Source organism: Dasypus novemcinctus, chromosome 23 (genome assembly GCF_030445035.2).
Source record: "Dasypus novemcinctus isolate mDasNov1 chromosome 23, mDasNov1.1.hap2, whole genome shotgun sequence".
NCBI classification, from domain to species: Eukaryota; Metazoa; Chordata; class Mammalia; order Cingulata; family Dasypodidae; genus Dasypus; species Dasypus novemcinctus.
The window spans coordinates 59466242-59481302 of record NC_080695.1 but is presented as its reverse complement, the minus strand read 5'-3'; the positions used below and the strand labels follow the sequence as shown (position 1 = coordinate 59481302).

The 15061-nt window shown below is 40.2% G+C and overlaps 1 protein-coding gene across 2 annotated transcripts in view; it reads left to right on the top strand.

Moving 5' to 3' along the window:
• CPPED1 (calcineurin like phosphoesterase domain containing 1) overlaps positions 1–15061 on the top strand; it is a 112885-nt gene that overhangs the window by 20438 nt on the left and 77386 nt on the right. For both annotated transcript variants that reach the window (XM_004466618.4, XM_004466617.4), the window contains exon 2: positions 247–465. In XM_004466618.4, coding sequence (XP_004466675.1) covers positions 247–465 — 219 coding nt within the window. The remainder of the gene's footprint in view (positions 1–246; positions 466–15061) is intronic.

The window sequence follows — 15061 nt, the reverse complement described above, 5'->3', positions numbered from 1 at the left end:
GCTGCATGGCTGTAGCTACCCACGTGTTTTCCCTGGCCTTTGGGAATCACCAGGTCCCAGATATAATTAGTATAAATCAAAACTCTCTAGACTATGACAGGAAAATGGTATGTTTGAGCATCAGCTTATTAAAATGACCTACTTAATTTCAGAAAAATATTGTATTCACTCACATGGTAACCTGGATGTTTTTCTTAGAAGATTTTATAACATTTCTCACCCTCTTCTTTTTTTTTCTCTTTAAAGAAAAGGAAAGGGAATGGAAGGGTCCATTCTATTTCATCCAAGGTGCAGACCCACAGTTTGGACTGATGAAGGCCTGGTCCATTGGGGACTGTGACAAAGGTGGCGACGAGTGGGGCCAGGAGATCCGTCTAACTGAACAAGCCGTTCTAGCCATCAACAAGCTGAGCCCCAAGCCCAAGTTCTTCGTTCTGTGCGGTGACCTCATCCATGCCATGCCAGGTAAGACTTTGGTTGCTGCTTGTGACTTTTTCTCCTTCAACCAGTCATGACTGCATTTGGGCAGAAGAACATGATTGTGCTTAAAAAAAGTCTTTATCTGGTAATGGCTCATTCCTTCTCTTCATGACTGTTGCAGTATCATTGAACATTAGAAAATGCGTACTTTATATTTAGAATTTGGTGAGATTAATCACAGTAATTAGGCAGAACTACAGTTCTGATGATCTGAACTTAATGTGAAAAACGGAACAGATTCCCACGTGTCACCTTTCTTCATTTCCAGGGGACAAACTTGAACTGCTTCCAGATACCATATCCATAGATGTAATCTTCTCCCCTCGTTTCTCCTCCTCTTTCACTTTTATTTCTCCTGTATTCTTTGGCACTTTTTCAGTTCCAAGTGACAAAAATCCAGCTTAAACTGAATTATCTATTTGTTTATTTATGAAATTGTATGTGTTGCTTCAGGAGGACTGTAAAGTTCAGGGACAGATCTGAGCTTCAGGTATTGCTGGATCCAAGGGCTCAGAGGCTGTTGTCAGGACTTAGTCTCTATCCTGCAGCTCTGCTTTCCTCTAGGCTGACTTTGTTCTCATACAGACTCTCTTTAGGTGGTAGCTCCTAGCAGCTCTAGGTTTATATTCATCTTACAGAAACCACAAGAGAAAGAAAGTCTCCTGCTCTTGGTATCCCAGTCAACATCCCAAAGCAACACTTACAACTCCCCTAAAGCCAGGGGGTAGAGTCCTCTCCACTGCTACCACACGGTCTGAAGAATAAGGTGGTTTCCCTAAAGAAAAGTGAGATGCTAGGAAGCTAAAAAGAGCAGAAGCCTTCTAGAACTCTCCCCTCCTCCCTTTTCTTAAACTCTTCCTCTCTTATCCTTCTCTTTCAGGCAAGGAGAAAGCCCAGGAAGCAAGTAGAAACAAGAGGAAACTGCTCTTACCATCAGGGAGCTAGAGCAGGCTCTCCTAGCCACCTGTGACCTTACTTGTGCCCCTCCACTCTGCTTAGTAGAGCAGAGATGACCTCAAGACTATTTCTGAGAACACTGTAGGGGCTGTGGCCTTTTGCTCTTGGCTAACTTTAGCTCATAAATCAAGACTCTGAGGCCTGCTATTATTTTTGGCTCATCTAGATGCTGAAGTACTGTGCAGTAAACCCAGGTACATCAGTACCTCTCCATCAAGGCTCCCCTGTGTGGCAGCCTAACTGTCCAGAACAGAAGCCAGAAGGAAGATGTAAGAATGGACAAAGGGTAGCCAGAATCACTTACCTAAAGCTCAGGGAGTATAATCAGCAGAGAGAACCCTCAGACCTTCCCTCCTTTACTTTGTGGTCATATCCCACACACTCATGAATGTGGATGTGCTGGTGGCATAGACTCCCAGCAGGTGGGACTCAGTGATTCATGTTTGGTGAAACAGCCTACCGAGGTGGCTTCCTTAACAAAGTTCCACAAACCCAGTGGCTTAAGCAACATAAATGTATCACCTCAGGGTTCTGGAGGCCAGAAGTCTGTAATCTGTAGGGGACAATCCTTCCTTGCCTCTTCTGGCTTCTTCTGGGTTGTCAGCCTTCCTTGGGCTTTGATCTCTGCTTCCATCATCGCATGGCCATCCCCCCAGCATCTATCAGTGTCTCTTCTCCCCTTCATGAAGACACCAGTTCTGTTGGATCAGGGCCCACTCTAATGCAGATTGGCCTCATCTTTACTAATACCATCTTCAAAGCTCCTATTTCCAATAAGGGATGGGGATTAGGACTTGAACATGTGTTTTTGGGGGACACAATTGAACTAGGTATTGAGTCTGTACAAGGGTGGTGGGGTGGGGAGGAGGGAAGACAAGACAGTGGGCAGAGACCTGAACTGGTACTCAGGAGGCTGGGTTTCTCGCCCCACATCTGTGCCTGATGTCCTGGGTGAACATCTTACCTTCTAGGGGAGCTGTAAGTGTTGCTTTGGGATGTTGGTTGGGACACCAAGAGCAGGAGACTTTCTTTCTCTTGTGGTTTCTGTAAGATGAATATAAACCTAGAGCTGCTAGGAGCTACCACCTAAGTAGAGTCTGTATGAGAACTCTAAGCCAGGAGTCTACTGAGGCAGCAAGAATTGGAAACCCCAGCAGTCTGGGGCTACCTAGCACAGGGGCAGACAACGCCATACCTCTGTACAGGTGGAGAGCCTTTCAGCAGCTTGATACAAATACGAGCTCACATGGATGATGCTAATGTTTGTTTTGTAGAAAGATGAAGTATTAGCTGCTTGCCAGACTTGGCTACTCTTGTTGACTCTTCCTCAAAGGTTCCTAAGTGCCAAGGTTGTACCGTACTGACGTGACCAATGATCTGCTGGTTAACCAGACTAACACTGCTTCCAAATGGTCTGTTGTGTAGTTAGGCGGTTTCTTTGGAGTCCCTGGCCCAGCACGTGCTGTGGCATCACCAGCTGGAGCTCTCACTCGGCACTGCACAGTGAGCAAACTGCTGCTTTTATTGGACACTTGAAAATAACATTTAGAGTTTAACATTTTTCTGCCCAGTGGTTTCTTTTCTGTAAAAACAGAATGTTGTGGGACTCTCTAGAATTATGGAACATGTTCTCATAGATGTTTTCCGACTTAATCTAAATTATGTTAATATATTCTATCATATTTCATACCAAGACTTAAAATAAACGCTTTCTATGTGATTACATTGTTAAGTAAAATATACCGAGCATAAATAAATTTGGACCCCACCTCTTGGTCCAAAGTCTTCCTTAAAGTGACCTGGCAAACTTTTGAATATCTGTTTTATTTTTAAAATATTTTCTCTGCAAACAGAATTCATCTCTGTTCTAAAGGTTTGAACTATTTTGTGGGAGTTCAACCAAGCCATTTGAAAGAATCTTGGAACTGTTTTGAATATTGTGGTCTGAGGTTAAACAGAATGTTTTAAATTAGTTACCATTTGTTAATATGCAATATATGTTTTTTTCTCATTTAGCTCATATGCAGGGGCTGACACTAGAAAAGTAATTATTTGCTTTGACTGCTTAGGACATTGTTAATTATCAAATGCATATTATTCGTAGGCAAATCACATCAGAAAACATACTCTTTCCAACATAAATAATATCTTTGGCCAAGTAGATTTAAGTTCAAAATGGACAAAAAGAAATTTAAGAGTAATGCTTTTTAAAATGAAAGTAATAGTAAGCCTTTCCATGATAAATATTGCTCATCCACAAATACATGTCCAAACTAAGTATCATTTGCAGAGCTAGGTTCTGTGGATATGATCGTGGAACCGAGAGACCAGATTCTTCCATGGAGCTTAGAGTCTGATAGGGGAAGAGCAAAAAATTTGGACAGTAAGGGGCAGGAGTCCACTGATGGCAAGGCCCAAAGGAAAAAGCCTGAGAAATGCAAGCTTCTTTGTTGTGGACAAAGTCCATTTAGTTTTGAAATGCATATTTCATTTGGCTGACACCTTTTTGGTTATCTTGGTATTCTCTTATTTAAAAAGCTCCTCTATGGGATAAGCCACATTATAAATTGCAAATGAAGATTTATACAGCTAATGGGACCATTGATTTTCAGTCCTTCACTCCCAAGCCCAGATCTACTGACAATGAAGCATCGACCCACTGATACTGTCCCCAGGAGCCTTGTTATATTTCAGCAATTACATGTGAAGCTGACGAACTGGAGTGTGATGATATAATTAGAGTGCAAGAGATTCCACTGGCCTTTAGAACTCTTTGTGTTATTAACACACGTTCATCCCTGTTAAAAATTGCCATAACCAAACAAAACAGATAATATGGGACAAATTCTTCCCTTGATAAGTCTTCTTGGGAAGTGGGTATAGATCAGTGGTTGAGTGCCTGCTTGCCATGTATGAGATCCTGGGTTCAATCCTTGGTACCTCCTAAAAAACAAAACAAAACAAAGCAAAAAAATAAAAAGCAAACAAAAAGTCTCCTGGAAGAGTTATTTATGTATTGACCTCCACTTAGTCATCTTATTACATTATTTAGTTCTTGTTGCTGTACAGTCTAAAGAACTCTTCTGTTACATAAAGTGAGGCGGGTGCACATTAAGCATTATTCCAATAGATATGGTGTTTTTATTTTCTATTGCTGCTGGAACAGTGTACCACAAATTTAGCAGCATCAAACAAAATACATTTATTGTCTTAGGTTCTAAAAGTCAGAAGTCTAAAATTGGCCTGGAGGGTTGCATTCCTTCCAGAAGTTCAGCTTCCAGCAGCCACTTATATTCCTCAGCCCGTCATCGTCAGAGCCAGCAACGTAGCACCTCTTCTCCTCTCTGACATATGCTTTTGTCTTTACATATTCTTTTTATTACTCTGATTTTCCTGTGGCCTTCTTTTAAGGAAACTTGTGATTAGATAATCCAGGATAATCTCCCATCTCAGGACCCTTAACTTCATCATATCTGCAGATTCCCTTTTGCTGTGTGAGGTTACGTATCCACAGGTTCCAGGGATTGGGCCATGGACATTTGTGAAGGGCCATTAATCAGCCTGTAGAGGACATGGAAAGAACTTCATGCTCTGTTATCTGCTAGGAGCTGTCAATTCATCTAGTCTTAACCTTGAAAAGAGGTACTGTTACTATTTTCATTTTAGCTGATGGATAAACTGGTTCAGAGCAGTTAAGTATTTTCCCAGTGTCACTCAGTTTTGTAAGGTGAGGACCAGATTTAACTCAAGGCCATCTGTTTTCAGTCCCCATGCAATTTCCACTGCCGACTCCCTGGTTAAAGGGTGGTCCTCAGAGCAGCCACGTTACCTAGGAGCTTGCTGGAAATGCAGGATCTCTGCCCACTCAGACCCAGTGAGTCCAAATCAGCATTTAGCAAGATCTCCACATGAGTTGTAAAGACAATAAAGTTTGAGAAGCATCTACTAAAGTGCACAGGACCCTTTGATTTTTTGTTATTGAAAGTGTTAGGCATACTTTTTGTGTGTTTGCAAGTGGTATGTGAAAATTCCTTTCAACTTGAAAGATAATGGTGTTTGGTAAGAAAACATTTGAAGCTGAGATTTATCATGCTCAGTTTTCAGAGGGAAGTGCCTTAATTGTATAGAGATTTTTTATTTTTTTGTTTTTTTAAAAAATAGCCTGAATAAGGCATGAAGACCTCTGCTAAGCAGGTCTTTCAAAACAGAACTTTAACAAAATATTCAAGAAAACAACCACATACAAATGCTTAAGAAGGGTCTTCGTGTAAAATGCTCAGAAGCAGTAGACCTGGTACTTTGATCTGGGTCACAGAGTTCTTCACCTGCCATTCCAAACTTCAAGATGCTCTGAAAGCTGAGCTTTTTCTTACACTGAAGCTAACATGGTTGGCAGCAAAACCGACCTGAATTGACATTTATGGTCCTTATTATTCAACTTAATGAGAATATTTGTATGTTTTCCTAGAGAAATAGATTTTGTTCCATTATGGGGTATTGGCCAGACCCAGCTCAGGGTGTTAATGTATACTTTATGCACTGTATTATTCTAAAAGTTGGAGAAACTCCAAATTTTAAAACCTATCTGCCCCAAAGGGTTTTGGATAAGAGTATGGATCTGTAATATTGATAACTTTGGGTTTACAGATGAAGAAACCTTTTTATCACTGGAAGGAGAGGGTTTTTTTCCCTTTTTCTGATTTAAAGAAAGTCAACTTCTGCACATCCATTGCACAGTAACCACATTTTAGTTTCAAAGTTAAAACAGTTCTAGTCATCTTATATTTGAATTTTGGGGGCCATTTCTGATGGGACCAAAGTGACTCAATATGGAAATGGAATTGAATTCAGAGCTGATTCTGACAAATTGCAGAAAAGGGTGTGTGCACAAAGGTGACGCTTGCCATAGATTGCAGAATAATCCACTTAGGTAGAAAAGCCACAACTTCAAGGTAGAGAAGGGCTGGGATCCTGCAGATATGGCTGTAAGAAGCTGGGGAATAAATGAATCATTGAAGTGGGGGTTAAGAAGGGGCAACACTAAGGGAATATAAAGTAGAATTACTGATAAATGGAATTGTGATTTTCCATCGAAAAAAGCCCCAAAGTGAGACCTGAAAAGTTCTGTGTCATCTAGTTTGGTAATCCCTTACCATAGATGAGATGTGAAGGGCTGGGCCAAGGTCCAGATAAGAGTAGCAGATAACTAAATGGCCATCAAGACTCCTTCCCAACTTGCAGGTTTCTAATTCTATGATAAAAATATAGAGTTGGGAAATAAAATCAGTGAGCAGAGATGGAATGCGGTGGTGCATTGGACACTAGGCAATGATTAGAGCCATTTGTTCTTCTGTCATAGGCACACACCAGAAGGGTCTATATTCATTTTCTTCAGCTAGGCAGACACAAACACAAGGACATAATTCTGGTACAAGACAGACTATGATAAAGCCTCAGAGGCATACTTTTGAAAAAACAAAGCCAGGATTAAGGCTCTGGCCAGGGAAGGGCCTTATCTCATCCCCCCTCCAACTTCTACAAACTTGCCTTTCCCCAAGCTTAATTCTGAGTTCCTAAAGGGCAATGGAGGTGTATGTTTGTGTGTGCTTTCGTTTAGTATTCAGCCCTGTTGGGCACATGAAAAGAATTCATTGAATGTAGGTCAAACAAATCATTGTGTGTTTCCCATGATCCTTAGCAAAGTACCTAACATGTGGTAGGCACCCAGTACAAGTTTCTGGAATAAATGAACTAAATCATTGATTCAGTCATTTACTAAATCTGTTTTGATTGTCTTCTTTGTACCAAGTACTATTGTAGATTCCTTAGGCACATCAGTGAATAAGACAAGTCTGAAATCCCTGCTTGACCTAGAAATAAGGAATATGTATACATGGATGCATGAAACTATTTCTTATATTTTTTTCATTCTATTCTTTTGCAGGATTCAGACCAGGGTAGAAATGAATCTATTTTATTTTTTTATTGTATTTTTAAATTATACATGCAATATATGAATACATTCTCTCTGTAAAAACTTAAAATCCATATAGAGAATAAACTATGAAAATCCACACGCATACACTTCCTTCCCTTGGGGTCCTTGTTGTTAAAAGCGTGCATGTATATAAGCACCCTTTTCAAAAATATAAATGTGATCATACTGTGCACATTATTCTGTAATTTACTTTCTCCCCTTCCATCTGTCTAGAAAATATTTTTGTGTCAGTTCATGAAGATCTGTGTCAGGCTTTTAGTAACTGCATTGCATTCCATGGATAGGAATTTCAGACCTGGCCAGTCCTTTTTCCTAGTGATAACTAGGAGGGATAATCCCTTTGTGACTGGGGCAAATCTAAACGTGCAGCTGGGAGCATCCTCTGGCATGCTTCTTGTATACAGAGGTAAGTATTTCTTTCAATTTGATTGCTCTAAGTCAAGATGGAATGCCTGGGCTTGGGATCAACTTTAACATTTGCATTGAGTGAACACTAGCCAGTTTCCTCTAAGGTTCTAGGAGAACATCTCCCAGGGATTGACCAGCACCTTCCTTCCACATTATCTCTCTTGTGCAACTGACCACAGCCTCAGTCCTTGCCATATAAGGATAAGTTCCTGCACTGCCTACCACATCGTAGGTACTCAGAAAGGTTTCATTGAACTGAAACCCTTTGTCTATATTACAGTATGGTATGATTTGTACTTGTAAAAAGCTCACTTTATGGATTGACTTGTGCCCCTTAAAAAGACATGTTCAATTCCTAACTCCTGGTCCCATGAATGTGACCTACTTTGAAGATAGTATCATTTCAAATGGGATTAGTTAAGGTGAGGCCAAACTCCCTAATCCAATATGCCTGGTATCCTTATAAGAAGAGGGAAACTGAGACAGAGAAACTGGGGAAGGCACATGTGGAAACAGAGGCAGAGATGTTGCCAAAGCCAAGGGATGCTTAAAGATTGCCAGCTACCTCCGGGAGCCAGGAGGGAGGCATGGAACAGATTCTTTCCTAGAGATGTCAGAGGGAGCACAGCTCTGCCAATGCCTCGATTTTAGACTTCTGGCCTCCAGAATTGTGAGACAATAAATGTGTTGTTTTAAGCCACCCAGTTTGTGGTGCCTTCTTTTGGCAGCCCCAGGAATTGAAGACACTCAGTTGATTCACATTCATTCCTCAGCTGTATAATTAGCCTTGAGGGGTGTTTTTATTTTTTTAAAGCCTACTCCCAGCTTGAAGAAATGCCAAAATTTAAGACAATTTACTGTATATTTTAACATATAGAAACATAAAAGAGTTATGAGTGCAAGAATATAACATGCCTGAGTTGAGATATCACCAGGCCCTGAAATGGGCTGGGGCTGTCAGTGCCCATATTTTCCAGCAGGTTGTGTGCAGCTGAATGCAGAGCAGAACCTGGGAGCAATCAGCCGAGCCCCTTGGCTTCTGTGCTACTTCACATCCATTATAAGCACTATTAAAGCATCCAAGCAATCAGTGACAATACCTCCCTTCTGCTGATGCTGATTGAAAGTGGTTTGAACTAATTTACCTAATATTACTAATTAGGGAACTTGGAGGATTACTTCAAAAGTTGTTTCTGATTAGGTGTGTGATCAGAAGCAGCTTGGTTAGAACGACAAGGGTTTTGCCACGTGGCATCTGGCAGAGGAACTGCGTTTGGTGTTGGCTCTGTTAACTCTTTGTTCTGTGTCAGGACTTCTTAGCCTGTTTCATGCCCTGGACCCCTGTGGCAGGTTGGTGAAGCCTTTGGACCACATCGCAGAATAATGTTTTTAAATGCATAAAACAAGTATATATGATTCCAAAGGAAACCCATTATATTGAAGTGCAGTTATCTAAATATTTTTAAGTTACTTGGTATAATAATATGCATGCTTCTTTACTGACATATAATGGTCTAACAGCAGTGCTCATGACTACAATAATTTCAAAGTGGTGATGGGCTTAAACAGGATTCCAAGTTATCCATGAAAAATACCTGGGATTTTGTTTGGTGACCAAGTCACAGGAACATTTATACCTCTGTGGTTTTCTGCCTAACTTCATGATGAAAGCAGTTTTTCCCCATTCAAGTTCATCATCCCATAGATCCAGGTTGTAAGCCTATGTCCATATGCGCATGCCCTTGTTCTTTGGCTAGCTGGAGGTGCCTCTTCATAGCCAACATGTGAATATTGTGGTTGACTAAAGTATAAACTCAGTGACAGAAACTCAACCTTTAATTAAATGCCAAAAGTCTTCCTAATTGCAGCTAGACAAACACAGACACTTGAATATTAAATGAAAAGAAAGGATCAGACCTTAACAAGAGGTGCTAGTTGCCTTTAGATCATGGGGAAAAAGAAGACACAACTTCCATATTCTTACTCTCTGGTTTCCAGTGTTTGGATTAAAAATTGAGAGTGCATTGCTTTGTTTGTTTATTCCAGGAATAATTTGAGAAGGCTTAAACAAATGGAAACACACATATAGTTTAATGGGAAAATATAAGTGATGAACAATCAGGACCGAGCAAAACCTAATTTCTTATAGGACATCAAGACCAAAGGGAGGGAAGCAGAAACCAATAGGCAGATCTTAAGGGTCCCTGTGGTTGATATAGTTAAGGTACAGGTTTGGCTAGAGAGAAGAGAGAGTGATCTCAAAGCTTCAAAATCATAGCAATATCTGAGAGCAATATGGCTTTTCCTACAAAATCTCAGATTTAAAAGAAAAATGTTATGAGGGCTTCAGTGTGGAGCAAGGAGCATCGAAAGGAGGGCCATCCAGGGGCAGGGTTTCTTAACCTGGGGTGCAAAGTCCATGAACAGGCCTGTCTGGTTAGTGTGCTCTGTAAAACTGGTCAAAACCTAGGCATTTGCTCAAATGCTTTGCAGGGTGGAGTGGAGAACAGGTTGATAGCTATCATCAGGTCCTTTAAGGACCCCATGATGCAACAGAAGGGTAAGGACCTCTGGGGAACCAAGGAAGAAAAATGGTTTATGATCAGAGTGCTTTTTATTTTCTGCTCCCAGGTGGAAACTCTTACCCTCGTAGCAGTCCATGGCTGAGAGGCCATTAGGCAAGGACCCAGGACTGTCTGCTCAGAGACTGTGCATAGCTCTCTCAGCTGACCAGTTCTGGATGCCCCCTTCCACCCTCCACCCATCCTTGAGAGTTTTCTGAGGTGGTGAACTTGGAACGGCCCTGGATGCTTTGGAGGCATGCTGACTCCCCTGACAATCCGATGTGGTGTAGATAAAACTAGCGTCCTTCTCGCCTGTGCTTAGCTGATTGGAATCTTTACATCTTTCCCTTTCATTGTTGTTTTTGCTCTGAACACTCATTTCCTAGAATTGGAACATTTCACCTCCTTGATGGGCCTATTTTCTGCAACTAAATGAGAAATGAAAAAAGATCGTGATCCCAAAAGGGTTCAATTACCAGGTAATTGGTCAAATGATCAGAATGTGAAATGAAGAAAATAATGAGAGGTTGGGGGGGAAAGGACATTTAAATGCTGCAACTACTGAAGACATATATTTTTATAACTTCTTAGAATTTGGAAACTCATATTTTTAAAATTCTATATTGTTCTCCACAGTTCCTAAATAGTTTATTGGAAAACCATGATATAAAAAAATTAATTATTCCCTTCTTTCTTTATATAGTATTTTGGTGAAATACTGCTGTTATAATCCATAAATATTCTTATGAAGAAAATGTGTATTGATTATAAGGTAGCAACTTTAGAAATTTCACTTGGATAATGTATCTTTGTTAATCTTAGTTTTTTTTTCCCTACAAACACATTAAAGCATATTTTATATCATGCCCCGACTCCCTATTATGTCCAGCAGTTAAGTCTATTTCATTAATTGTATCCTGCATTGTTAATAGTACAGATTCACCACCTGTGAGTTGCTGTGAATGTCTGGGAGCAACCACTGTAATAAGCTGTAGCTGTTAGACACAAAATTAAATGAATCTTGTCTAATCACATGTATAATTTAAAACCAGTAGAACCTGAGTAAACGTGATCTGTTAGGTGCCAGATCACTATGTGAGTAATGTTTATGCTTGCAAAGTTTTAGATGCATGAATTTACATACCTCCATTAATTAGTGAAAGATAATGGAAAGCATTAGAAATGGAAAGAATCAGGGCTCCATAAATTCTTAGGGACTGGATGAAAGTCAGTATGTTTCATCGGAGGAATAAATCATTTTCTTGGAGCTCTGCTCGGAACCACTTGTGATGGCCCATTCCCAGATGCAGAGCTGCCTCCTGTCTGCCCATCACTGCCCAGGCCCTCGATTGCTGGTCAGGGAAGTCAAATCATTGAACTGTAATTCATTTATTTATTTCAGTTTATAACAAACTGTAATTTATTATCCACTTATTAACTGCAAGTAAATATGAAGGGCCTGCTTATGGCTGGCACTGCTTAGCAAGAAACAAGGACGGTTCCTATCCTCGGGAAGCTTACGGGCTAGTCAGGGGAGAAACAGACAAAATGAAACGGTGGCTAGGAGAGCAAGAGCATGAAGCCCTGGTCTGGCATATTGGGTGAGACAAGGCGACCTCAAAACTGCAGTTGTAGCAGGTGGACCCTACTGTGCTCATGATTAAAAAGTAAGTTAGATCCAACATTACCAAAAGGTATAGAGCAGAACAGTAAAATGTCTTGACTGCAGAGAAAACCATGGTGAATCATTTGTCATGGAGACTGACAGAAAAATTTCAAGCTAATATACAGTTGCTTACATAGCTTTTTATGAAAATATAAATGGGAGCAAAAAAGACACAGCATTTTTCTACCTTGTCCTTGTTTTTTTGTCTTTCCAGAGTAGCATGTACAGATGAGCTTCACTTGGTGAAGGTGCTGGAATGTATACAAGATTCAAGCAGTGCCCAGCTGGTGGTCATTTAGGTGGTTTCCAGCATTCTGTTGGGCCTGCATGATTGTGTACATGGGTAGCAGTTAGGAACACGAGCTCTGAAGTCTGATGGCTTAGATTCAAATCCTGATCTTCTCTTTACTAGCTAGATAACCAAAAGCAAGTGACCTAATCTTGCTCTGGCTCCTATTTCTCATCTGTGCCTGAGTCTCCTAATCTACAATCTGCAGATTGTAATGGGATCCACTTCACATGATTCTTAGGAAACTTAAGTCAATCTAGAAAAAGCAGTTGTAGTACTGCCTGGCGTTTAATACCATCTGTTAAATGGTTTCTGAGAGATAATTCCCATACCATAGACTTCACCCATTTAAAATGTATAGTTCACCCCAAAAAGAAACTCTGTACCTGTTAGCAGTAATTCCTCATTTCCCCCCAGCCTCCCTGTCCCCAGTTCTAGGCAACCACTGACCTACCTTCATAAACGGAACCAACAATATGTGGTCTTTGCTGATTGACTCCTTTTACTCAGCATGATGCTTTCTTTTTAAAAATATTTTCCCCTAGTGTACCATATTTATTTTCTTGTTTTTTATTTAAAAAAATTTTTTTTAATTAAAAAAATTTTTTTAAGAAGGTTTAGAGTACACAAATGTTACACAAAAAATACAGGGGCTTCCTATATGCCCCACCCCTACTCCGTCCCACACTTTCCCACATTAACAACATCTTTCATTAGTGTGGTATATTTGTTACAACTGATGAACACATATTGAACCATTGCTACTAACCATAGGCTATAGTTTACATTATAGTTTATACTCTGCCCCCACAATTTTGTAGGTAATGACAAAATGTATAATGACCTGTATTCATCATTGCACTGCGATGCACGACAATTCCAGTGTCCTGAAAATGCCCCCATATTACACCAATTCTTCCCTCTCCCTCTCCTCAGAACCTCTGGTGGCCATGGCAGTTATATCAATAATAAAAGTTCTTCCATTGCTAGAATAATAATAAGTCTATAATAGAATAATATTAAATCTATTTTAGTCCATTATTCATTCCCCAATTTTGAGGATTTTGGGATAGTGATGCCCACTCTGATTCTAACTGAGATGGGACTTATATCTCATGGGTCAGATGGCTGGAACTGTCTTGCTTGCAGTTGCAGACACTCTCTGTTCCTTGGGATGGGTGTTGTTCATCATTATCTCCGGGTGTTGTTCATCATTATCTCCTTGTTAGTTGTCCTGGGTGAGTCCAGTGAACTGGAGAGTAGGTATTGCAGCTCTGCTGAGATTCAGGGTTCAACTGGCACATGAACAGACCAAAGATTTAAGTCTCTTGGACATATATTTAATAAGTATATTGCTAATTATAGGTTCAGATAAAAGGGGCAGAGGAGCCATGTGTAGGGAAACTATAAATGAGTCTAACTCTGTTGTGCTGGGGAGTCTTAAATTCCAAAGCAAGGCCCATTGGCAGGGTACCGAATTCCTGAGCTTGTCTGTCCTGCTTATAGTGTCTAGATGTCTCTAAAGCCCTGCTGTTAGAGGCACTGCTTACTGTGGCAGTCAGTGAGAACCTGCTGAGATGTGCATAAGCGTAACCTCTGGAATGCCCTCCTGACTCACTGTGAAATCTCCTAGCCATAAAACCCCCTTTATATTTAATATTTTCCCCTTTTTCCAGATGCATTGCTAGTTTGCACTTGTTAATAATCCCTCAGTGCCAGGGAGGCTCATCCCTGGGAGTCAAATCTCATGCTTGCAGGAAGGTAGTACATTTATGCTGAGTTTGGCTTAGAGAGAAACCAGGTTTGAGAAACAAGGAGGCTTTCAGGAGGTAACTCGCAGGCAATATATAATACTAGGCTAAGTTTCAGTTTCACAAGAACAAAATTCATAAGTACAATCATCAATATCAAGGGCCTGGCATAAACATTTGTTTTCCTTCGCTAGACACTGCCCTTATACTCAGGGGATACTTGCCATTCTACTAGAGAATGTAGCAGGACTTCCGAGGATGGGAATTCAGTATTCTTTCAGTTACTGTGTGAGTCTCCACCCACCAAGACAACGCCCCATGAATGCTTGGACATATTTCATATCAGCATAATGTTTTCAAGGTTCATCCATCCTGTAGTATGTGTCAGAACTTCATTCCTTTTTATTGCTGAATAATAGCCTATTGTGTGAATATGCCACATTTTATTATTCTGTGACATAAATTCTTAGAAGTAGATTGTTGACTCAGGCAGTATTAAGGAAATTGGATGTTAGGCCTTTGACCTAACATTTTAATATTTTACATTTAATATTTTTATCCTCATTACTAAATAATGTCCCTGATGGCCCAAAGGGTTGAATTCACCATCTCCTTTGTAAAAAAAAAAAAAAAAAAGGCAAAATAACTGTTTTATGTGGAACTAAGCAGAAAGGAGGAGATTAAAAGCAGCCCTTCACCATACCCACAGGTAAACCACAGTTTCCCATCTCAAATAGCCAAGTATTATAGGACCATAACTTTTCATTTTTCACAGTTTTAAAGTTTTAATTAAGGATATTTTGTTTAACTATTATACCCAAACTTCTGGAAAACAGGAACAAGTTGACTAACGTTAGTTAAGTTGCTAGTATCCTTAGCTTTCATTTATTTCTTTTTAACTGATCACTTCAGTTTTCCTGATTCATTCCTTATCATTAGGTAAACTAA